General features: G+C 38.4%; 1 protein-coding gene and 1 pseudogene across 1 annotated transcript; one reads left to right on the forward strand and one right to left on the reverse strand.

Annotated features, from left to right (window-relative positions):
* The first annotated feature begins 1,017 nt into the window (after window positions 1-1,017).
* Window positions 1,018-2,461, forward strand: LOC107142872 (protein SET-like). Its single transcript, XM_015486391.2, is given in 2 exon segments — window positions 1,018-1,195; window positions 1,198-2,461. Coding segments are annotated over 2 exon segments (864 nt in total). The 5' UTR covers window positions 1,018-1,032; the 3' UTR covers window positions 1,899-2,461.
* A 5,965-nt stretch (window positions 2,462-8,426) lies between these two features.
* LOC107142775 lies at window positions 8,427-10,234 on the reverse strand (annotated as a pseudogene).
* Between the last annotated feature and the right edge of the window lie 17,019 nt (window positions 10,235-27,253).

Genomic DNA, 27,253 nt, shown 5'->3' on the forward strand with positions numbered 1-27,253 from the left:
CTAGAAGAAATCTCATGTTTGCCCAAAACCCAGGAGAGATTTGGTCAAGATGTCATGTTGTTCCACTTTAGTAAGTTCTTTGAAGATAGAATCATGAAAGTTGAATTTTTATTATCTTGGGTAATAGTTCTAAGGTTCTGCCGCTAAGGCCAGGATTCAATTTAATCTAATTCAACAAACATTTATTAAGTAAGTGCCTGTCTATGCCAGGTGCTGTTTCAGGCTAGGAAATCAAAGAGGAATAAGACACTATTCCTACCCTAGAGGAAATCAGTCTAGCTGGGGAGATGAATGTATAAACAGATAATTATTGTAGCCTGGGATAAATATGATAGAACAAAGGCACACAGAGGGCTATGAGGGCTCGGGGAAGAGCCAGTGATCCTGAGGCTGGGGATGGATGTCCCATCAGGACTCTTCAGCATTGTTTGGTTGCTTCATGAACAGTGTTTAGAGTTTCAAGCCTTTTAATATTACACTACACTGCTGTCACATTTTTTCCCCCTTGTTCCTGATGATTTCAAATGTAATCCCAGCGACTCAGTCCTGGGAATACACAGAGGAAAGTGGGGGAATTCCAAGTGGAGCCTTGAGTTTGCCTTCCATGTGTTCTGTGATTTGGGTCTATCATTGGGGCTTTTGGTTTTCATCAGGGATTGATCTTGTAAATATACTTTGTTCAGTCTTCTGTTGAATATTAATAGCAGAAACCAAGAGTTTTACTAAAAGAATGATATGGTCAGAATTCTATTAGTAAAGGGTAACCTTTTCCTGAAATGTGTTGAATTTGGATTACATTGTGATCTAGAAAACAACAATAACCAAGCTATGCTAAAATGTAAAGTATTATTGGAAAAATAATAAAATAAAAATAATAATACAAATGTAAAGTATTATTAATAATATATCTTATAGCAAGCTATGCTGATTCCTTCTTTAATTTTTGTCTTATAAAAGTAACATATGGGTCTCTGCACTTCTCCCTGGTGAGCTGTGAGACCTGTGGGTCTGCTCCTTGACTTCCCTCATAGGATGGCCCCCAAACGCCAATCTTCGCTCCAGTCTCAAACAAAAAAACCCAAACTGCCTGCCGCCCCTGAGCACGCGAATTCATCGGCCTCTCTGGGTTTGCCGAAGGGAGAAAAAGAACAACAAGAAGCAATTGAACATATCGATGAAGTACAAAATGAAATAGACTTAATGAACAAGCCAGTGAGGAGATATTGAAAGCAGAACAGAAATATAACAAACTCCGCCAACCATTTTTTCAGAAGAGGTCAGAATTGATCGCCAAAATCCCAAATTTTTGGGTAACAACATTTGTCAACCACCCACAAGTGTCCGCACTGCTTGGGGAGGAAGATGAAGAGGCGCTGCATTATTTGACCAGAGTTGAAGTGACAGAATTTGAAGATATCAAATCAGGTTACAGAATAGATTTTTATTTTGATGAAAATCCTTACTTCGAAAATAAAGTTCTCTCCAAAGAATTTCATCTGAATGAGAGTGGTGATCCATCTTCAAAGTCCACTGAAATCAAATGGAAATCTGGAAAGGATTTGACGAAACGTTCAAGTCAAACGCAGAATAAAGCCAGCAGGAAGAGGCAGCATGAAGAACCAGAGAGCTTCTTTACCTGGTTTACTGACCATTCTGATGCAGGTGCAGATGAGTTAGGAGAGGTCATCAAAGATGATATTTGGCCAAATCCATTGCAGTACTATTTGGTTCCTGATATGGATGATGAAGAAGGGGAAGGAGAAGAAGATGATGATGATGATGAAGAAGAAGAAGGATTGGAAGATATTGATGAAGAAGGGGATGAGGATGAAGGTGAAGAAGATGAAGATGATGATGAAGGGGAGGAAGGAGAGGAGGATGAAGGAGAAGACGACTAATTGAACACTGATGGATTCCAACCTTTTTCTTTCTTTCTTTTGTTTTTTGTTTTTTGTTTTTTTCTTTTGTTTTTTTGTTTTTTTAATTCAGTCCCTGGGAGCAAGTTGCAGTCTTTTTTTTCCCCCCTCCCCCCCACCCCCTTGTGCTCAGTCGCCCTGTTCTTGAGGTCTCTTTTCTCAAACCATGCTTCTCAACTTATTTTGGGGGGAAATACCTTGAGCAGAGTACAATGGGAAAAGAATCTCTACACCCTTCTGTTCTAAATTCATTTTTATCCCTTCCTGTCTCAAAACAAAAAACTGTATGGAATCAACACCACCGTGCTCTGTGGGAAAAAAGAAAAACCTTCTGCTCCCTTCACTCTGCTGGAAGTTGGAGGGTGCTAGGCCCCTGTGTAGTAGTGCATAGAATTCTAGCTTTTTTCCTCCTTTCTCTGTATATTGGGCTCAGAGATTACACTGTGTCTCTATGTGAATATGGACAGTTAGCATTTACCAACATGTATCTGTCTACTTTTTCTTGTTTAAAAAAAGAAAAAAAAACTTAAAAAAATGGGGTTATAGAAGGTCAGCAAAGGGTGGGTTTGAGATGTTTGGGTGGGTTAAGTGGGCATTTTGACAACATGGCTTCTACTTTGGCATGTTTAATTGTGATGTTTAACGGACATCCTTGCAGTTTAAGATGACACTTTTAAAATAAAATTCTCTCCTAATGATGACTTGAGCCCTGCCACTCAATGGGAGAATCAGCAGAACCTGTAGGGTTTTATTTGGAATTGACATTCTCTATTGTAATTTTGTTTGTTTATTTTTAAATTTTCTTTTTTGTTTTCACTGGAAAGGAAAGATGATGCTCAGTTTTAAACGTTAAAAGTGTACAAGTTGCTTTGTTACAATAAAACTAAATGTGTACAAAAAAAAAGTAACATATGGGAAGTATAGAGACAACTACTGTATTAGTTTACTATTGCTGCTGTAACAAATTAACACACATTTAGCAGGTTTACAGTAACACGGGTTTATTCTCTTTACAGTTCTAGAAGTCAGAGGTCTGAAACTGACTTCTCTGGGCTAATGTCAAGGTGTGGACAGGGCTGGTTCCTTCTGGAGGCTCTAGGAGAAAAACTGTTTCCTTGCCTCTTTAGTGTCTCATTGCTATCCATGTTCCTTGACTTGTAACTTCCTTCCTTCATCTTCAAAGCACATCACTCCAATTGCTTCTGTCATTATATCCCCTTTTCCTCTGACTTCTCCAGCATTCCTGTTATAAAGACTGGTGTGATTATATTGGGCCAACCCACATAATCCAAGATAACCTTTCTATTCAAATATCCTTAACTTAATTATATTGGCCAAGTCTTTTTTGCTATGTAAAGTAACATTTACAGGTTCTGGGGATTAGGACATTGGTATATTTGGGGACCCATTATACAGTTCACCAGAACGATTTTTGTTTTGGGACTGACTCAATACTCTTCAAGAATTTATATAATTCAAATGATTCTATGTACCTACATTAGTATTTATGCCTTTTTCCTTTAATCTTGCATTATTTATCTATCCCAATGTATTTTTTCAAATGCTTTTTGACAGCTGCATAATTCTTCTATAGGGTTATGTCATAATTTGTTTAGCCATTGCATTATAATTTGTATGTGTTAGGAATCTTGCTTATAAGTAATAGAAATCCAATTCTAGCCAGGTAAGCAAATGAAGGAAATTATTGTCTTCAACAACTTGATGAAACGTTAAAGAAGTCTCCACAGGATTCTACAGGGCTTCAGGAACCACTGAAACCTGGAATTTCAATAGTACCAGGTAATATCCCTCTTCATATCTTTTTTATGTTCTCTCACTGAAGTTTTCACCTCTCTCCCCACCCCCACCGTGTCATGATTTCAACCACTGGAGAGGGACTAGCTGGCCAGACTCTGTTTAACCAGGTCAAACCAAGCCAGATTACAAGAAGTAAGTTCTTCTCATCAAGGCATGGATTTAATCTTAGGGAATTCAAAATCAGGTCTTACTGATTAGGGACCTTACTCAGAGTGTGGCCACAGGTCCACAGCATCAGTTATACTTAGGAGCTTGTCAGAAGTGCAGGACCTGGGCCACAGGAATCATCTGCAATGTAACAATAACCAGGGGCTTGCATGCCCATAGAAGCACTATTGTAGTATCAGCCTTTTTCTGTCCTTTGATTTTTGTGGGTGTTGACAAAGCCTGTGTTGACTGAGCAGCAATCAAGTGTTGTAGCAGTAGGGGGAACAGGTGAGCATGGCTCAGTGAGACAGCAAAACCAGCAGCTCCGGGGGCATTGAGCACCACACTCATACTACCATCGTGGCAGTTCCTTGCATCATGGGGTGTCAAACCAGAAGAGCGAAGATCTGCAGCTGCATCATCCATATGCTGTCTAAAGCACCTCGGGAAAATATGGCCTGGCCAAGCAAATCTGGTGTTGGGCTCTGTCCCTGCCTGGCCCACCCCAGACAATCAGCTCATTTGTCCTCCCATATGTTTGTGATTTTGGTAACACAGTGGGCAGAAAAGGGTGAAGCCAACATACTGTGATGTCATTTTGTTGATTACCTGTGAGGCTTTTTCCCCATTGTACATAAATCACCTGTGGGGACTTGCATCTGGGCCTGCTGTGATGCCCGTCCTATTAAGCGGCATATGTTTTTCATTACTGTTGCGAGCCAGGGAAATGTCCAACCTCGAGTATCACCTGGAAGGAAAAACTAAGAATTTGCAGAGGGAAGGGAATGGGAAAATAAACAAGGAGAGAAATGAATTACAGTGGATGGGGTAGAGAGAGAAGATGGGAGGGGAGGGAGGGGGGATGGTAGACGATAGGAAAGGTAGCAGAATACAACAGTTACTAATAGGGCATTATGTAAAAATGTGGATGTGTAACCGATGTGATTCTGCAATCTGTATTTGGGGTAAAATTGGGAGTTCATAACCAACTTGAATCTAATGTATGAAATATGATATGTCAAGAGCTTTATAATGTTTTGAACAACCAATAAAAAAAAGAATCAATTTAAAATAAGCTGTGGATACAATTAATATAAATATGAATAAATAGATAATAGGGCCTTTGAGATCAGATATTCCTATACTGTGATACAGTGAGAAAGGGCATAGACTCCTCTGTACCTGGGTTCAAATCTTAGGTAGTCAGGTAAGATGGCTTCAACTGCAAGTAGTAAAACTCACAATGCAACCAGATTAAATAAGAAGGGCACTGATTCTCTCAACTAACATCTGTTCAAAGCAAGGGCTACTGTAGCCAGCCATTGGATGTCTGGGCTCCATGTCCATCTTCCTAAAATTCTTTTGATTCTAACACCTGAGGGACAGCAAGATGGCCACAGGTGTCCCAGGTCATCAGTTCTCATATTTCCTGGGCCCAAATTATATCATATGCCCATGTCTGCACCAGAAGTAAATAGGTCCACCTAATTGGCTTAGACAAATAAAGATACACTTTCTGGTTCAAAGATAAAGCTAGCTTCCCTAGAAAAATAGGATGCTCACAGAAGGAGGAATAAAAATAAAAATACAATTCTTTTAGGAAAGAGGAAATGGGGGTATGGAGTATAGGGTTAGTGTTAGGCAAACAACAGTGCTACAAGGGGTCAGAGCAGCATCTATAGCCTAGAATTTGGGAAGTGACAGTATTATGTAGCTCTAGAGAGGATTTAAGAAGGAACAGTCACCCTGACAACATTCTCCACGTTAATAAAAATGTTCTGCAATGGATTTTCTTGTACAACAAATATAAATATTACCAGAGTGGAAATGATATCAGATACACAACAAGGTATTTCAGGGAATGGATCTCACCACATTTTCCTTCTAATTCTTAAGAGGGAGGTAGCACTCTGGGGATCTTTCAGACTAAAGGTGGGATGGATGGATGATGCCAGAGCAGGTGGGGATCACAGGAGTGAATTTAGAGGTTCAGAAGTATTTATAAAAGAAGAACACGAGAAATGTTTGTGAGCATGAAAATCTTTTGTATCTTGATCTATTAATATTTATATCCTCATTGTGATATTAGACTATGGTTTTAAAAAGTGTCATTGTTGGAATAAACTAAGAAAAAGGAAGCTAGTACTAGAAGAAAAAGTAGGTCCAACCCTATATCATGTCAGCTTAGGAACTGACTTCCTTAGGAACTCGGAAAACACAAGAAGTACAATAAAGAACCAATAAATGATACAGTATCAAACTAAAAAGCTTCTTCACAGCAAAGGAAACAATCAAGAATGTGAACATAGAGCCTGCAGAATGGAGAAAACCTTTACCACTTGCACCTCAGATAGAGCATTAATCTTCAGGTTATACAAAGAACTCAAAAAACTTTAACACTAAACCAAACAAAAAAACTCATAAAAACAACAACAAAAGAAAAACAACCCAATCAATAATTGGCAAAGGAACTGAACAGTCACTTCAGAGAAGAAATACAAATGGTCAAAAAATATATGAAAAAATGTTCAACATTAGAGAAATGCAAATTAAAATTACACTGAGATTCCATCTCACTCCAGTCAGAATAGCAATTATTAAGAATACAATTAACAATAAATGTTGGTGAGGATGTAGGGATAAAGGTACACTCATACATTGCTGGTAAGACCACAAATTGGTGCAACCACTATGGAAAGCAGTATGGAGATTCCTCAGAAAACTTGGAATGGAACTACCATTTGGCTCAGTTATTCTACTCATTGGAATATACCCAAAGGACTTAAAATCAGCATACGACAGTGATGTGGCTACATCAATGTTTATAGCAGCTCAATTCACAATAGCCAAGCTATGGAACCAACCTAGTGCCCTTCAACAGATGAATGGATCAAGAATATGTGGTATGTATACACAATGGAATATTCCTCAGTCATAAAGAAGAATGAAATTATGGTATTTCCAGGTAAATGTATGGAACAGGAGATTATCATGCTAAGTGAATTAAGTCAATCTCAAAAAACCAAAGGCTGAATGTTCTCTCTGAAATGTGGATGCTAACACACAATACATGGGGTGGGGAAGAGAAGTTCATTGGATTTGTTGAAGGGGAATGAAGGGAAGGGAAGGGGATGAAAATAGAAAATACAGTAGAATTAATTGCTCATAGCTTTCCTAGCCTTGTATTTGAATACTCACACTAGGTATCCAAACCTAGTTTAATAAATAAAGGAAACACAGGTGACATTGTGTACACATTGAGTACAACCACAAGAATAGTATCCTTTTATTATTATTATTATTATTATTATTCATTAAGTCATTTATTAGACATATCTTTTATATAATACCAGTTGTAAGACTAAAAAAAAACTCCACATAGATTCATTAACTTTAGGAGGTTAATACATAAGAGGGAAGTTAGATGTTTTATACAAATATGACTTAAGATGGATACAAAAACTAAGGATTTAAACTTATCTGGCTTGGGGATATAGCATAGTGGCAGAACGCTTGTTTAGCATGCATGAGATCTTGGGTTCCATCTCCAGCATTGCAAAAACAAAACAAAAAAAGTTTGTCAATGTAAGAGAGGCAGTGATTTGTTAGCACCAATTAAACCAAAAAGAAATCTCAACATAACCAAGTGAAATGAGAAATTGTGGGAATGTAACATTTTGTCCTGATCACCTTTCCTCATAATCTAATCTAGGATCCTAAGGCAAATTTAACCAATAGGACATAGGAGTTGGGGCTGGTGGAATAAGTGGTTATAGGTAGTTACCAATATAGACTCAATTATCAATACAGTCTTTTCCAAAATGTCTGTCATTAGCTGTTGGTGCTGCCTCAGTTTACCTGAAATTATTGTATACCTAGTGAAGCTAAAAAATAATTGCTTGCTTTAAAGGGATGTAGGGATCTTGAATTTTCTAATGCTCCCTGCTTTCCAAATGGAATTGGAAAGGGGTAGGTTTCCCAAAACAAAGCAAGTATGAAGCCTAGCAGGGATGATAAGGACAAAAGATGGCTAAACAGAAAAGAATAAAACAAAAAGGGGAAATCCTGAAAAATCTATGTATATAAAAATCAATCCAAACAATCTAAACATATACAAGTGTAAAGCTTTAACATCTAAATACCCAAATATTGGACCAATCCATGCTGTCCCCTTTTCCCACAAAATACAAGACACTGTACAAGATACTGTACTAATTTGAACCACTAGTTGAAAATACGTGGTTAAGAAGAGGATTTTGGATTCAAAGTCATCAAAGTACCAATTTAAAAATAACTTTTATAAACATATTTTGATAAAGGCCATAGAAACACTTGTCACATTGTTCAAATGCTCCATGGCAAGACTTCTGATGAGACCAAACAGGTCTCACGATATCAAGAGAGTATCATAGAAATAAAGCCAGTATGACTAAATCCAAATCAAGTCACATGAAGTGCCTCATGTACAATACAAACCTAGTTTAATAAATAAAGGAAACACAGGTGACTGTACTCTGGGAGAACCTTCAGTTCTTCATGGCCTGTTCATAATCTTGTCTGAGACTCTACTGCCACTTGAGTTAGTCTAAGTACGGCCATGAAGTTTGTCGTCATCTTGCCTTGCTGATGCCACTGTGCCAGGTTGTACCCAGACACCAGCTGGCACATGAGGAATTCATGCTCATGAGGATCATGTGTATCACCAATGGAGTCATCTTCTCCAGGCCAAGCTGGCAAACCCACTTCTCAGCTTTGCTTCTCAAAGTAACAGTAGTCCAAAAACTTTTTCCAGAGTGAACTTCGGGTCCCCAGGTTTTGTTTCTTCAGAAATGCACTCAGTTGTCTTTTCCAGAATGTCTGCTACTCCCACCAAGTCCTTACAGAAACTCTGGATTCCAAATATCGTGGCGTCTTCCACATGTCTCTGGGTTCTTCTTATGTTTTCACAATCAGCTACAGCTGTCTGGTATCTCAGTGTTAAATCCTGGGCTTCCTTCTCCCATTTAACAGCTTTTAGCTTTAAGGCTCGTTCAGCAAGAGAGAGCCCAGGCTTATCGGGAGGGTCCTCAGAACTGCAGTCTTCACCAGCAGTTCTCTGGGTGGCAGTGCTGAATGGGTGCAGCCATACCCAGAAGGGTTTATTTTTTCTTCCTGATCATTTCTCTACCTCACCAACAAACTGCCAAAAGAACTGCTATGCGAGGCCAGGAGGCCAAGAACAGGATCCTGATTAGAATAAGTTATACTCTGTGTATGCATGATATGCCAAAATACATTCTACTGTCATGTACAACTAAAAAGAACAAATAAAAAAAGAAAAAAGGTAGTTATCATTTCTTTCAATTGCAAGTGAACTCACAGTCACCTCAACATAAAAAGTTTAAAACATTGTATTAAATCAGTATTTTTCTTGATAACTGAGTTGTTTTGTTTTGTTTTTTTGCACCCGCTAAATTTTTTCCTGTGACAGGTGTCTCCTCACACTTAGGCTAAGTGCCACTTTCTAGTAAATTATCTTAGGCAAATAAGATATCCTCCCTAAGTTTCGGTGTCTTCATATCATATGCAAAATGGGAATGACAGCAGTTCTTATTTTGGGGGTTTTTGTCAGGATTAAATGATAACACATGTAAAATAACTATTCTAGTTAGTTATATAATTATATCGGAACATGGCAACTAGAGTGTGTAAAAATGGGCACACATGATTATAGGGCTTGGGTTAGAAGAAGAGTTTATTTTGTTTAATGACAAGTGACAGGGCCAGTGAGGGTCCCCAAAATGTAGCCCTCTATGCTTGTTTTAATGCTCTGCTGTCACCACCTTGAAATTCTTATTAATTTTTCAACAAGAGGCCACGTGTTATATTCACACACACACACATGCTCTTTTCCTTGTTTTTCTTGTTAGTATTTGTTCTGCATCACTCCACAGATAGGTAACTAGTCCTGTTCTCTCCACCACCCTGACTTTTTCAGCACTGGGAAATGAACTCAGGGCCTCACACATGCTAGGCAAGTGCTCTTCTCTTTGAGCTACACTCCCAATTCTTTTTCTCTTTGAGACAGGGTCTCATTAATTTGCCCAGGCTGGCCTTGAACTTATGGTCCTCCTGCCTCAGCCTTCAGAGTCACTGAGATTAGAGTCATGCACCACAGCACCCAGCTCAACTCTGTCTCTCTTTATTCATAGCGTGAGAGAGAGAGAGTGAGACTGGCAGAGTCACTGTCTCCTCCCTGCGTGAAGACAGAATGTCTCTTACCTCAGCAGCCAGGGCTGTTGGTTCACCCCGAGAGGCAGCTCTGCTCTCAAAGCTGTTCTCCATAACTCAGTCCCTTTGTGACAGCTCCTCATTCCGTGATGTTCTTCAGATCCTACCAAAATAACATTTATCTGCAGGTGGAAACCTCACTGGCTTTGTGAGTATATGGTGAGCGGTGGCCTTGTGTGGGCTTTCCCTCCAATTTTGTGGGTTTGAGTACTTTTGCCTGATCATTTTTCATTAGGTTAAAGAATTTTGTGGACAAGATCGGGGCTTTGCTTAGCCACAGTGAAAATAAGTCTGTGGGTCTTGAAGAAACAGAGGAGGCTCAAGAAGAAAAACACAGAAAATCACTAAATTATCACTTTAGTAATATTTCCAAATTGTCAAAACCACTCTGAAGGCTGTCTTGCTCATGAGAGGCATTCTTGGGGTTTTACAGACAGCGTGGGGAAGGAATTACTCTGTCAGATGGCTGAGGATGTAGCTAGTAAAATGATCCGGCAGAGCAATATTGTCTTTGGAGCTGACAAGGGTGAGTCCTATTTATCCAGGTGCAGTGCTCATGTGCAAATGTGTCCACTCAGCCCTCCGCCTGTAGGCCCTGCCAAGATGGCCAGGTGTTGCCCTGGGCTAGCAGGTTTAGTGTTGGGAAGGTTGCACCTTGCCTGAAGCTGGCGGAGCCAGGAAGGGCGTCAGTGGCACCTCATGGTGAAATGATGTGCCTGCGATAACAAAGGAAAGAACTCTAAACCAAAGGAGCCCACAGTAGAGGAGTTCCAACCAAGCTTAGAAGTGATGAAAGTGAAAAGAAAACTTAGCTGGGGTTGGAACTGTGGCGAGGGTTGTGACAGTTCATAAATCAGTGAGTCTGGAAAATGTTAAGTCTCAACAATAAAATTGAGAAGTTGCAATACTGTCATTAAACTCGTATTATTTTAAAAATAGTAATTGTTAACATGTGTGTGTGTCTTCCCTCTGCAGATATATCTTATTTATTCATAGGAAAGCCTGCATTCTCTGGGAGAGAGTGTAGTGTATTGGCTCATGAAATGGGTTCTGCCACTGCCAGCCATGTGATCATGGGTGGGCTGGTTAAGATCTCTGAACCTCGGATTATGCATCGGTAAACCAGGTTTAATAATAATCGTCTCTATAGATGTGGTTTTCAAATATTTCTTGGAATAAGAAAGACAATTTAATATCACAATACAATATGCTAGACACAAACATATATCCACACAGGTATAATTAAAACAGAGTTTTTATTAAATGATGTGTCCCATTATTATATTTGGTTCACTCTTTTTCCTTTGCATTTTATTTAAGAAATACTGGTTGTGACCCACTAATGTGATTTCATAACTTAATGTTTCAAAAATACTGTGGAAGATTAATATGCATACTAAAAAATGCAATTTACATAAAATGCTTAACTCACAATACTTGGTCAATATATATAAATTTCTGTTTTTCTTCCTTCTTGACCTATCAGACTTAACATTCACTACAATTTGTTTATGTATAATGTTTATGGAGTTGTCGTAATACAGCTAATACAGTAAACTAAAGATGTTAAGTTTCGCAGTATCAGTTCTGAGTTGATGTGGCTGATGATAAGCTGTTAGACACCTTGACTATTCACTGAGGATTTATGTGATCCTGGGTTATATTTAGTTTACAACAAAACTAATCAACAATACACGAAATAAGCTTTTCAAAATTGCTATACATGGATTGTTAGGGATAACACTTGTATTTTCAACTCAGGCTTCAGATTAGGACAATTTGGAGAACTTTTAAAATATGGCCAATGACATTCTTCTAATAGTCTGCATAGAGCCTGAACATCAAGATTTTCCAACATGGCCTCATGTTAATCCAACGCGCTGTCAGGGTTAAGAGCTGCTGCGTTTTACAGTGCTGAGACTAAGACACCAGTAGGATAAAGAAAAGTAGATATAACATAGTGAGAACTTTTCACCACTCCTCCAACACCCTAATCCCATCAAATATTATCTCTGCTGGAAGACAAGTTCTGGCAATTTGTTTGAATCATGGTATGCATTTACCAGTTGTAAAGTGAAATTTCCTTGCACATATTCTCAATGCAGATTTCTTGCTAATTCCAACCAGCTGGTGTCTGGGTTGGTGTGAACTGTGGGGTCTGTTTGTCATTCTATCTTCCTGGGCCACCTCAGGAGGGCAGAGACTGTCCAGCTGCCTCAAGCCTGCTATCTATAGCAGTTTATAGTAAGTATCTTCTTCCTCTTTGTCCCCAACACCTTGGGCCACACCTCTGCTGTAATGCCCTGCAGATTATGTTATACTCCATCTTTTTCTAAGCTTCCATCCCTCATAGGCCGTGAGTCTTTAGACCATACTCTGTGTTTTGGATGCCTTTATGTTTCCCCCACAGGGCCTGAGTTTTTGCAGGGGTTCAGAACATTTTGCTGAATAAATAAATGAATGACTTTAGTATTCAGAGAAGTCGGTGGCTGTCTGGGAGGCTGGGGCAGAGTTTGGCATTACAGCCTCTCTTGACCTGTTCTTTGGATCACTCCAATCCTTTTGCTGGAAATGGGGGTTTTCTTTATTGTAATATCAAAGGGAAGTAAGTCAAAACCTGGTGTCATTTGCTCACAATTAAAAATCCATAAATTGGAAAGCCCTGTGCCAGGGACCTCAAACTCTGTGATGGATTTCTGGTTTCTGAGCACTAGTAGCCCTAGTAACGTGGCCAGTTGTCTCCTGTTTTGGAAGCCAATATGATACAGCAGAGAAATCAAATCTCCTGAGAACTAAAGGTTTTCAAGTGCATGCTACCCTCCTAGCTGGGGCTGGAGTTCCTTAGCCCAGGGCCTGGACTTCTGGCCATTGGCAATGGTCATGATCTAATACATCAGACTGGTGAAGAAGCAGTTTGAAAAGTATGATTTTTCAAATCAACCAAGAAAGCTGGTTAATTTTTCTTGGAAGGAATAGATGAGTCTGGGTGATCCTGGTCTTTGCAGGGAAGCAAAGGAGATCATAAGTTACAAACATGAAATGCCTGTGTTTGATCTCTCTCCCTTCTCAGAACAGTTTTTTTTTGGGGGGGGGATGGGGGAGGTACTAGGGATTGGACTCAGAGGCACTCAGCCAATGAGTCACATCCCCAGCCCTATTTTGTATTTTATTTAGAGACAGGGCCTCACTGAGTTGCTTAGCACCTCACTTTTGCTGAAGCTGGCTTTGAACTTGAGATCCTCCTATCTCAGCCTCCCAAGTAGCTGGGATCGCAGGCATGCGCCACTGTGCCTGGGTTCAGAACATTTTTATGCACCATAGATTATTTACTTCTAATCTGAACATGTAGCAAATATCAAAAATATCAAGTCTTTGGAAGACACTAAAAACCAATCATAATCTCATTCTACAGAGGAAACATTGGTGGTATTTTTGCATGTACATTTGCTCTCTTTTTATTAGGTGTGTGTTTATATTTGTGTTTGCATAAAACAATATTATATTTAACTTCATAACCAAGCTTTTCACATAAAATACACTATAAGGGCTAGGAGTATAGTTCAATGGTAGAGTACCTGCCTAGCATGCATAAAGTTCTAGGTTCAATTCCCACTACTTCAAATAAATAAATATAAATAAATAAATAAATATCTGCGCTTCTAAACTGTTTATCTATGCTTATTTAGTTACTGAAATTTCTCTTAAATAGACCTTGAGAAGTATATTCTTTACCTAGTCTAGCAATCTGGTACCAGGAATTACTTATGATTGTTGGTGCATCTGTGGAAAGACATTCAGGTCATTCTGGGTTAAATCTCTTTCTCTGTTTATAGAAATCAAAATCTGTGCTAAGCACAGTAAGTGCTTGATGAACTCAGGAGGTGTTCAGTTATGTGAATGGGATTGAGCAACTCAGGTATATCCATAATTAGGTGTGGGTTTGAAGGTCATATCAAAGAATCTTGTAGAAGCTGAAGTTCATCTCAGGCACCCTTTCATGAGACAGTCTGAGGGACATAACTGGACATACATGATCCACTGACTCCTGATCTATGTAGAACCACAAGGTCTGTTCTTAAGACCTTCAACTCTCTGGGTCTTCATTTCTTCATCCTCAATAATGGTGATCCTGACACTTAGCTCACAGGGAGGTGATGTAAAGGACATGAGAGTTGTTGGGAAGGGTTATGAAAAAGAGCTTTCCATGGACCCTCAATTGAGTAGGATTTCTGCCCTTTTTAGAATATATATCAAAACATGATTATTTCGAATTCCCTCTGATGAAGAAATATGACTGAATAGGTATCCTGAAAAAGCTCTTGTTTTTCCAGTTTCAAACTGGGGTTTCACATATAAGTGTTTTTATTTATTTTCATGACATATGCAACCAGTGCACCTTTTGGTCTCTTGGAATCTGGTTTATTTAATAATGTCATCTTCCAGCTGTGCTTGATTTGCTTTTGATGAGCACTCACTCTAAACACTATGCAAACATCAGGTTTAGGTTATGTTGACAGGAAAGGAAATACTGGAGACCCATGTGGCTTATTCATTTATTTGTCTGTGTATTAAGTCATTCAACAAACACTGAACATTCCCTTTGTATATGCTGCAATAAATGTTGGATACAGAGGTGAAAGGGACCATCTTTGACCCTCAGAAACTCACATTCCCGTGAAACTGGAAGACTTGTCAAGAAATTATGTTGCAATCTGATAGAGTTATAGTAATTTGCTAAATATTCTTGAGCTCCTTCTCTGTGCCAGAGAGTTTTCTGAGGCTGAGATATAATTGTGCATGTACAGCACTTGGCTCCCCAAAGATAATGCACTGGTTGGAAGAAAGTTACAATTTGGCTGTCCTGAATGCGAGATGAAGGCATTGAACTTTATGTTTGTGTTTTGAATAAGTTTTCAATGGCAATGAGGATAATGGATTTATTGGTGAGGGGAGTGGGCATGAACATTGTCAGGGAGAAAGGTTAGGAGTCTTATCCAGTTATCTAAGAGAAAAATGAGCCTATAATCCCAGTAACTCTGGAGGCTGAGGCAGGAGGATTGCAAGTGTGAGACCAGTCTGGGAAACTTAGTGAGACCCTGAGTCCCTGTCTCAAAAGTTAAATTAAATTAAATTAAATTTAAAAGTCTAGGAATATATCTCAGTAATAGTGTGCCCCTGGGTTCAATACCCACCACCACAATAACATAACATAACATAAAATTAAAATGATAAGTGCTTGAATTAAAAGCAGCAGTGGTGATAAAAGAGATGAAGGGATGGATGGAATGGAAACCCAGGAGACAGAATCTATAGATCTATAAAATATAAATTGGAACATTGGATGAGAACTATTGAAGGGGTTGGATTCAGGGATGGCTAGGTTTTGGTTTTAGGGACTTAAGTGATTGATGTGTTGTGATGCAGTGGGACCATACAAAATTATCCTGCATGTTCCTTCATTAATTTTTAGGTTGCCATGTAAAGAAAGAAAGCACCACTGTCCATGGTACAGAGAGATGGCTTGCTGACTTGCGCAAGTCCTTTCAGGTTAGAAATACAGTTTTAGTATATATATATATATATATATATATATATATATATATATATGTGTGTGTGTGTGTGTGTGTGTGTGTGTGTGTTTATATATGCATATTTAGGGTGTATATATAGATACACATGTAAATTTGACATAAACACTGACCTCCACTTGGCTAAGTGATCACCCATGTGTTTATGGACATCACTTTCTTCTTCTTTTTTTTAAATGACATGTTATTGTAATAGGACAGTACTGAAATCATGTTCATGGGTTCTAAAGGCAGTCCTCCTGGGCACAAGCCCTGGTTCCATCTCTTACTTGCAAAGGGACCTGGTGTGCATAAAGTAACCATGTCTTCTCTGTGTGTCTGATCTCTATAAAACAACCATTACAATTGCACCTGCCACACAGGAATGTTTGGGGGATTAAATTAGTTGATTCATGGCAATTCATTTAGAATGCATCCTACCTGATTTTTTTTTTATCCTACATGGCAAGTGCTCTCTGATGGTTATCTCTTATCATTTCCTATTATCTCTTTTTGCCAAAAACATCTCCATGAGAACAAATCCTCTAAAGGTCCCTATTGCTTGAATGGTGTCTCTGTTGCTGACACACAGGGCCCTAGCTCCATGCCAGACTCTGTATCATGGCTATGCATATATTACCTCCTTCAGTGTCACAGCAGAGTTATGTGCACCTGACTGTAGATCATATCCGGGTGTTATGGATGCAGCAATTGGAGATGTTATGCAACTTGTCCCAAATAATTACAGAGCTGGCAGGTAGAGGAAGCAGGAACAAAAGTGGACCACCTGACTAATGCACATAGTCATAATCCAGGCTGCTGTGAGGGTATCCAGGAACCAGAGCACCTGCTATTTCCAGCAGGACACTGGTAGGAAGGGCCTCATTATTCCAACCTCAGAGACACGTTGCTTCTCTGAGTTGAAGAGCTGAAGCTGTGCCACACACAATGATGAAGTGCCACCTAGGAGGTCTTCCATCATTTAAATGACAGATGGTGTTTCTTCCTTTATCTTGCTCTCAGCCATCCAGCCTGCCACAATCAAGTGCCCCTCTCCTGTTACTCTTTCTGAGATTTAGACTATTTATAGAATCTTTGAAACAAAAGATATAAATGCAAGTGGCAAAATATTGTAACAATGTGATATGAAAAAGATTAGTCATACAATTAACCAGTAGTTTTTGATTGAAGTACAGGGCTAACAATCAACTCAACTGGGTTGTCTGAATGGGAAGAGCCACTTAGAAGAGAATATGCTTTGAATACACAATGGCCTGAGTGATCCGTTTATCCATTTCCATACCAACACCTTCATCTTGTTGGAACTTGGTAAACATCAGGCCCCATCTTTCATTTTGCCTTTCAATTAGATTCCTTTCCTGCACATGCTGTTGATGTGAGTTGCCATCTTTCCTGAAGCTAGCCCTGGTGCACAAATGGCACAGGCCATTTGATACAATGTGAAATATGAATAACTCCCCTGTCTTTTTCAATTTCAAGCTGGGACACTCTGGGGGAATTTAGGAATAAGCTATTGATGTAGGTTCTTTCCCTGGTTCTGAAACATGGGAACTTTGTCCCATATCCCAGGTCACAGATTTTAATCTTAATTCAGGCTTCTATTTCTTAGGATCCATTTCAGCCTAAAATGTCTTCCACAGACAGCTTTGAGAAGGCTGTGGCAATCTTTGAATCTGATGCTGAAAACAAACACATCCCCTTTCCCCGCCACACTCTGCAGTCTCTCATCTCATTCTCTGCTGGAGAAAGAAATCTGGCTTTCATGCAAGTCAGATGTGCTGTTTTATTTTAATTTTTTTAGGTGTGCTGTTTTAGCTCAGCTGAATATTTGAGAATTTATATGCTAAAAGCAGACAACATAGATAAGCTGCATGAATCTAGCAACAATCCATTGCTTTTATTAAAGATTCATTCCTGATATTCTTTATGTTGAGAGCTTCCCTTGAACCACTAAGCTGATCTACAAAACCCAATTCACAACTCTTATCTATATTTTAAAAATATGGCCTTTAATTACTACAAAGATTAGAAGTAAATGAGAAGTTCACTAAATTATTGGTTTGGTAAGGATGCATTCTCAGCGACTCAGGTGTGGCTTCCGTATTTCATCTCTGAATACACTAATGCGAGTATGGTGAGTTGGAAAGTGACTAGGAGGCTAAAACCTATACAGTGAAACCTTAAAACATTACTGAGAGAAATGAAAGAAAACTTGGTTAAAACTACCATTGTATTCTGTATTTTAAATTTACCAGTTGGGTATTTCTCATGGACCAAATGATTTACAAAATACTTAATATACATCATCTCATTTCATTTTCGCAGTCAAATTTAAATGGCTAAAATTAATTATCTTCATCTTGCCCATGGGAAAACTGAGGTTCTGGGAGATGAAGTCACTTGTCCAGAGTCATACAATTAACCAGTAGTTTTTGATTGAAGTACAGGGCTAACATTTATTGAGCTTTTACTATGAACTCAGCCACTATTCTAAATACTTTACATTGATTAAACCCATTTAATCTTTACCAAGCTCTGTGCTTGAAGAAATGAAGGTCTCAAGAGGTGAAGATTATTTGCCTAAGAGCACGCAGTTAGACAATTGGAGAGATGAACTAAGAACCTAGATCCTCTGGCTCCAAAATTTCTCCCCTGACCATTGTACCTTTGGGGTTCTCTATAAAACCCTGGCTCCCCATTTCTTTCACCTCAACTACACTGCTGAACCCCCTTTCCTACTTTATTTTTACTGTTACACTTCTTATAGTTGAAATACTTCATGCTTGCTTGAGTATGTTTCTTGGCTTTTCTTTTGGGGTCATCTCCTCACACAAAAATGTAGCTCCAGGACAAACATCATTATCCTAGGTACATGTATGATTGCACAAATGTACAACCTACTTCATGTACAACCAAAGAAGTGAAAAATTACTCCACTTGTGTACAATGAATCAAAGAGCTTTCTACTGTCATGTATAACTGGTTAGAACTAAGAAAGAAAAGAAAGAAAGAAAGAAAAAAAGAAAGAAAGAAAGAAAGAAAGAAAGAAAGAAAGAAAGAAAGAAAGAAAGAAAATGTAGCTCCAAGAGAGCAGAGATGTCTTGCTTCCTATTTCACAGCTGTATCCTGGTTGTAGTTCCATTTCCTGGCTCATCCATGAACTGATAAATGTGGACCAGTGTGGGCACAGGAATTGGGTTAAGCACTCTAGCAGGGCTGGGGGGCAAGCTTCTGAAGCAGAGCAAAGTGAGGGGATGGCTGCTAATTATGAGGAGAAACTTGATGTGAAGAGAAATTGGGAGAGTGCCTATTAGATGCCCTTTATCACCCTAGCATAATAGCAGGGTAAAGCTTTCCACAGATGACATTGCAGAAAATTCTGTTTTTTTTTTTTTTTAAATGATGTCAGATAAAATGATGCTTTGCCATTCCTGAAATAAGGAACGGACTGAACTTCACCTCATCAAAGACATAAATTTCTTGTAGGCAATCAGTAACAATGACAGGAAATCAAGACGGGGCTGTAATTAGTGTGAAATTGCTCTCTGTAAAACGGTTAGTAAAAGAGACCGTGGTGATGGAGGAGCCCTGGCTTGAGCTGTTTCATGGACTCTGCTTTTACAGGAAGGAAGCAATTACTTCATGTCGTGGTGTTCTCATGAGGTCTAGCAAAGATTTATATCAGTAGCAAAAAGGGAGAGCCTCCCTGCCCAAGTGACATGGTCCCTTGCTTTCTTAGATGGCAGAACCCCCAGGGGTTCTGGCCACCATGACAATCATTCTGTTTCATTTAGATCTCAGGTGGCTTGGTTCAGTCAACATGAGACCTGCATCGGGTTTGCTGCCTAGAACTTGGCCATGACCTTATTGTCTTCCCAATGCTCTCCAGGGCATTAATCTTTCCTCTTTTTCTCTTACTGATAACTATTTTCATTCTCCAGAAATCCTTCCACTCAGAAACTCAGTCCTTCCCTTCATCGTCTATTGCTGAGCAACAAAATCATCCCCAATTTGGTGACTTACAACAGAAAACATTTACTACCTCACAGTTTCTGTGTCAGGAGTTTGGGAACAGACTAGCTGGTGTTTCTGCCTGGGGGTTGCTCACCAGACTGCAGCAGCGGTTTGTCTTGGGCTGCAATCTCAACAGAAGGCTCTCCTGGAGGCAGACCAACTTCCAAGTTGGACCTCGTCCTGGGGAAGCTCACACAATGGAGGCTGCTGCCCTTAGAGCGAGCAAGAGAAGTCAGGCAAAATGAAAGGGTGTCTTTGTAATCTAATCTCAGAAGTGAAATCCTGTCACTTTTGCCAAATTCTATTCATTAGAAGTAAGTCACAAGGTCTAGGCCACACTCAAGTAGAGAGAAAGGCACAACTATCAGGAGGTGAGGATGTGAGGACAAGCTTAGAAACCACCTTCCATGCTCACATTGGCTGCTTCCCCCATTCCATCCTCCTAATTTTCCTAAAAGTCATAAGTAAAGGATAACCATGCCCAGAGATCTCCTTGAGTCTAATTGTTGTAATCACCGTGCCTAGATGGCATGGACTCTTCTCTCCCCTAAATTTTGTTCACATATTTGAAACCAATGGCACTACTACAACGCACCAAGAGGACACGAAAATGTTTATTGTTCAAACAATGAGGTCTGGGGAGAGCAGGGCTGACTCCTGAGCTGATCCAAAATGACTTGAGAGAGAACAAGGAAAAAAGAATGGTTTAGGGATATTGTGGTGGTTAGGGGCTGGGGCTGGGGATAGGGTTCCTGTGTGTGGAGCAGAGCTTGTGTGGTTTAAATTGCTGCTGGGGACATTGGAGGACATATGTAGACTTTCCTTTTTTTTACAATTATTTTTCTTATGGTGCCAAGGACCAAGCCCAGGGCTCTCACATGCCAGGCAAGTGCTCTACCACTGAGCTATATCTCCAGCTTATGTAGGTTTTCCTAACTGTTTTTTCAGATGTGGGGCAGAAGGTAAAAGGGAAGTGGTGGGATGTGAAAACTGTCTGCAGTCAAACATCAAAAGTGGAGTCAGAGTCTTAATTACATGATTGAACTTGGAATTTGGTGGATAAGGTTGGGTGTTGACATTCTCAAACCTGATTCTGCAGTGGATCTGATGAGTGAGGTACTCATCCACACGTGGACACATATACCCGAAAAGGGCTTTACATCCTCAGTAAGGAGGAACTATGAATAAATGTGGATGATCTCACTTACACATGGAATCTAAAGGAGTTGAATTTATCAAAGCAAAGAGTACATTGGTGTTTACTAGGGACTGGAATTTTGGAGATGGTCAAAGAATACAAAGTTTCAGACAGAAAGAATAAGTTAAAAGACATCCGTTGTGCAGTATGGTGATTATAGTTAATAATTAAGTATTACATTCTTGGAAATTTTTAAGAGAGAAGATGTTAAGTGTTCTCATTACTACTAAAGCATAAGTATATGAGGTAATACATATGTTAATAGCTTGATTTAGCCATTCTGCAATATCTGCATATTTCAAAACATGTTGTACGCCTTTATGTATGTAAAGATATGTACATTTTTTAAAAGTGTGCCTGATATTTCTATATACATACCAAAATCTTTGAGTACTTGTGTCTTCAAAATAGATATCGTCAAGAATTTTTCACTTACCCTTGCAGGTTACAATGTTAAGGTTTTTCCATTGTAAATAATTTAGCATTTGGTCAATTGCCCTCAGAAATTTGCATTTTAATAAAAGCAACATAAGTATACAACTTCTATTTTTTTTAATTTTAAGGCTACTTTTTAGAAACAATAGTCTGCTAAGAATCTATTCCTTTATAAAAAATAAGCTTTATTGAGAAATATACATACAGTGAGGTCTATTGAAAGTATATACTTTTATGGGTTATTACAAGTTATGCACTTATTTAATCACTGCCCAAATAAAGATACAAAGGATTTCTCTTAAAAGGTTCCCTGTGCCCTGTTGCAGTTTATCCCTTCCTTTGTCACCAGTCCCAGGTAACAACTTGTCTGCTTTTTGTCACTGTAGGATGGTTAACATTCTGTAGAATTTTATGTAAATGGAATCATGCAGCACATACTCGTGTGTCCTTCTTCATGTAACATAATGATTTTGAGATTCATCAGTGTTGTCATGTGTCTCAGTCATTAGTTTCCCTCTCTTGCTGAATGGTATCCCATTGCATGGATATACCAAAATTTGTTGATCCACTCAGCTCTTGGGGGACATTGGGGACTTTTTAAAAAAAATCCAATCATTTTTATTTCACTTTAAATATTTCCATATGTATCTTTAAAAAGTAAAGAGAAAGTTTTACCTAACAAATAGCATTATCACAAATATAAGTTATCAATACCATAATTATTCAATGCTATTTAGACTCAGTTCACATTTAGATTCACCCATTTGTCTCATTTTTAAAAATATTTTTTAGTTGTTGAGGGACCTTTATTTTGTGGTGCTGAGAATTGAACCCAGTGCCTCACACGTGCTAGGCAAACGCTCTACCACTGAGCCACAAACCCAGCCCTCACGTGTCTTTTTGTGTTTATATTTGTTTTGTTCAGAGCAGCAGCATTTTTTGTTTTATCCCATAAATCTTTTAATGTAGAACAATCTTATTTTTTCCCCCTGGTTGAAGAAATCAGGTCAGTTTTCTTGTAGAAATGCCACATAGCCTATAGATACGCACCTACTTTCTCATGGTGTTATGTAACTTATTTCTTGGTCTTCTGGTATTTCCTGTGAATTAGAATATCTTGAAATTTTTGAAATACCTGTATTTTTGTAAAATGTTAAAAGTCCACAAATTTGATTTCAATCATGTGATTTCTTTAGTATTAATTTATTCAACAAACATTTGAGCACCTCCTTTGTGTCAGGTGCAGTTCTTTTTTTAAATTTTTTTTTCTAATTTGTTATATGTGACAGTAGAATGCATTACAATTCATATTACACACATAGAGCACAATTTTTCATATCTCTGGTTGTTTATAAAGTATATTCACACCATTCATGTCTTCATACATGTACTTAGGGTAGTGATATCCATCCCATTCCACCATCTTTTTTACCCCCATGTCCCTTCCCTTTCCCTCCCACTCCTTTGCCCTATCTAGAGTTCATCTAATCCTCCCATGTTCCCCTTCCCAACTTCACTATGAAGCAGCCTCTTTATATTAGAGAAAACATCCGATATTTGGTTTTTTGGGATGGGCTAACTTCATTTAGCATTATATTCTCCAACTCCATCCATTTACCTGCAAATGCCATGGTTTTAATGTCTTTTAATGCTGAGTAATATTCCATTGTGTCTATATGCCACATTTTCTTTACCCATTCATCTACTGAAGGGCATCTAGGTTGGTTCCACAGTTCAGCTATTATGAATTGTACTGCTATAAACATTGATGTGGCTGTGTCCCTGTAGTATGCTGTTTTTAAGTCCTTTGGGTATCGACCGGGGAGAGGATAGCTGGGTCAAATGGTGGTTCCATTCCCAGCTTTCCAAGGAATCTCCATACTGCTTTCCATATTGGCTGCACCAATTTGCAGTCCTACCAGCAATGTATGAGTGGCCTTTTTCCCCTGCATCCTCGCCAACACTTATTATTGTTTGTGTTCTTAAATAGCTGCCATTCTTGGAGTATTACTCTGCACTAAAAAATGACAAAATCATGGAATTTGCAGGGAAATGGATGGCACTAGAGCAGATTATGCTAAGTGAAGCTAGCCAATCCCTAAAAAATAAATGCCAAATGTCTTCTTTGATATAAGGAGAGCAACTAAGAACAGAATAGAGAGGAAGAGCATGAGAAGATCACAACTAAATAGGGATGAGAGGGGGGAGGGGAAGAGAGAGAGAAGGGAAATTGCATGGTAAAGGAAGGAGACCCTCATTGTTACACAAAATTACATATAAGAGGAAGTGAGGGGAAAGGGGGAAAAAAAACAAGAGAGAGAAATGAATTACAGTAGATGGGGTAGGGAGAGAAGACGGGAAGGGAGGGATGGAGGGAGGGAGGGGGAGGGGAGGGGGGATAGTAGAGGTTAGGAAAGGCAGCAGAATACAACATACACTAGTATGCCAGTAGGTAAAAAAGTGGACGTGTAACCGATGTGAATCTGCATTATGTATACAGGGTAAAAATGGGAGTTCATAATCCGCTTGAATCAAATGTATGAAATATGATATGTCAAGAACTTTGTAATGTTTTGAACAACTAATAAAAAAAATAAAAAAATTGGAAAAAAATAAACATAAATTTGCCATATTAAAAAAAATAGCTGCCATTCTGACTGGAGAGAGATGAAATCTTAGAGTAGTTTTGATTTGCATTTCTCTAATTAATAGAGTTGCTGGACATTTTTTTCAAATATTTGTTGATTGATTGTATATCATCTTCTGAGAGGTGTCTGTTCAGTTCCTTGGCCTATTTATTGGTTGGACTATACAATTTTCGTGTTTAGCTTTTTGAGTTCTTTATATACCCTAGAGATTAGTGCTCTATCTGATGTGCGGGTGGTAAAAATTTGCTCCCAAGATGTAAGCTCTCTATTTACCTCACTGATTGTTTCTTTTGCCAAGAAGAAGATTTCTAGTTTGAATTCATCCCATTTATTGATTCTTGATTTTAATTCTTGTGCTATAGGAATCTTATTAAGGAAGTTGGGGCCTAATCTGACATGATAGAAATTTGGGCCTACTTTTTCTTCTAATAGGCACAGTGTCTCTGGTTTAATTCCTGGGTCTTTGATCCACTTTGAGTTGAGTTTTGTGCATGGTGAGAGATAGGGGTTTAATTTCATTTTGTTGCATTTGAATTTCCAGTTTTCCCAGCACCATTTGTTGAATAGGCTATCTTTTCTCCAATATATGTTTTTGGTGCCTTTGTCTAATATAAGATAACTATAACTATGTGGGTTAGTCTCTGTGTCCTCTATTCTATACCATTGGCCTACCAGTCTATTTTGGTGCCAATACTATGCTGTTTTTGTTACTATTGCTCTATAGTATACTTTCCATCTTCTAAGATCTTCCTGAATTTCTTTCTTTAATGTTCTGTAGTTTTTGTTGTAGATGTTTTCACCTCTTTCGTTAGGTTGATTCCCAAGTATTTTATTTTATTTTATTTTTTGAGGTTATTGTAAATGGGGTAGTTTTCTTCATTTCCCTTTCTGAGGATTTGTCACTGATATACAGAATGCCTTTGGTTTATGGATGTTGATTCTGTGTCCTGCTACTTTGCTGAATTTATTTACTAGTTTTTGGGTGGAATATTTTGGGTCTTCTAGGTATAGAATTATATTGTTGGCAAATAGTGCTAATTTGAGTTCTTTTTTTTCCCTATCCATATACCTTTAATTTCTTCTGTCTGTCTAATTGCTCTGGCCAGTGTTTCAAGAACTATGTTAAATAGAAGTGGTGAAAGAGGGCATCCCTGTCTTGTTTCAGTTTTTAGAGGGAATGCTTTCAATTTTTCTCCATTTAGAATGATGTTGGCCTGGGGCTTAGTCTCGATAGCTTTTATGATGTTGAGATATGTTCCTGTTATCCCTAGTTTTTCTAGTGTTTTAAACATGCATGGGTGCTGTATTTTGTTGAATGCCTTTTCTGCATCAATTGAGATGATTATATGATTCTTATCCTTAAGCCTATTGATGTGATGAATTACATTTATTGATTTCCGTATGTTGAGCAAACCTTGCATCCCTGTGATGAACCCCACTTGATCGTGACATTGGGAATTTTTTTTTTCAGTCTATATCCATTGTTCAGTAACTTTCTGTGGATATTTCTATATAAGTTTACCTATGACCATATGATTTCTTTTCTCTTTGGGAGATACTTAGAAGTAGAAAGACTTAGACATAAGGTAAGTATCTATTTTTTTTAAAGAAATGGTTAACTCATTTTCCGAAGTGTGGTTGTACCAATTTGCATCCCCATCAACAGTGAATAAAAAGTCCATTTCCTCCACATCTTTCCCAACACTATGTACAGGCATCATTTTGATTTTAGCCATTTCAGATGGTACCTATTGTGGCATATTATGATGGTTTTAATTGGTAGTTCTCTAATGACTAAGCATGTTGAACAAATTTTTCATATGCAAAATTTATTCTCTACATCTTTTCTTTGATAATGTATCTATTTCAATCTTTTATCCAATTTTTATTAGGTTGTTTGTTTTCTTATTGTGATGTAAGTGTTCTTTATATATTCTACATACAATTATGAGTGTGTGTGTATATAAAATCTTTCTCCTAGCCTATTGTTTGCCTTTTCATTTAAAAAGTGACTCTTAAAGACTTGGACTATTCCCTAAAGACCTTAAAAGAGCGTACTATAGGGATACTGCTACAACGATGTTCATAGCAGCACAATTCACAATAGCTAGACTGTGGAACCAACCTAGATGCCCTTCAATAGATGAATGGATTAAAAAAATGTGGCATTTGTACACAATGGAGTATTACTCTGCACTAAAAAATGACAAAATTATGGGATTTGCAGGGAAATGGATGGCACGAGAGCAGATTATGCTAAGTGAAGCTAGCCAATCCCTAAAAAACAATTGCCAAATGTCATCTTTGATATAAGGAGAGCAACTAAGAACAGAATAGGGGGGAAGAGCATGAGAAGATCACCATTAAACAGGGATGAGAGGGGGGAGGGAAAGAGAGAGAGAAGGGAGATTGCATGGTAAAGGAAGGAGACCCTCACTGTTATACAAAACTACATATAAGAGGAAGTGAGGGGAAAGGGGAAAAAAAACAAGAGAGAGAAATGAATTACAGTAGGTGGGGTAGAGAGAGAAGACGGGAAGGGAGGGGAGGGGAGGGGAGGGGGGGATAGTAGAGGATAGGAAAGGCAGCAGAATACAACAGACACTAGTATGGCAGTATGTAAAAAAGTGGATGTGTAACTGATGTGAATCTGCAATATGTATACGGGGTAAAAATGGGAGTTCATAATCTGCTTGAATCAAATGTATGAAATATGATATGTCAAGAGCTTTGTAATGTTTTGAACAACTAATAATAAAAAAATAAATAAATAAAGACCAAAAGTTTATAATATTGATGAAATCCAGTGCGTTGATTTTTGTCTTTAATAGTTCATGCTTTTTGTACTTAAGAAAACTTTGCTAAACTCAAGATCATTAATTTTTTTCTCTTCTTCCTTTTGAAATTTTATAGTTTTAGATTACGCACTTTGATCTATGATCCATTTTATTTTATTTATTTTTTTTTAAATTTTTTATTGTTGGTTGTTCAAAACATTACATAGTTCTTGACATATCATATTTCACACTTTGATTCAAGTGGGTTATGAGCTCCCATTTTTACCCCATATACAGATTGCAGAATCACATCAGTTACACATCCATTGATTTACATATTGCCATACTAGTGTCTGTTGTGTTCTGCTGCCTTTCCTATCCTCTACTATCCCCCCTCCCCTTTTTTCTCTTTCTCTCTCTCTCCTCTCCTCTCCTTCTCTCT

The sequence above is a fragment of the Marmota marmota genome, unplaced genomic scaffold (genome assembly GCF_001458135.2).
Source record: "Marmota marmota marmota unplaced genomic scaffold, marMar, whole genome shotgun sequence".
In the NCBI taxonomy this organism is placed as follows: Eukaryota; Metazoa; Chordata; class Mammalia; order Rodentia; family Sciuridae; genus Marmota; species Marmota marmota.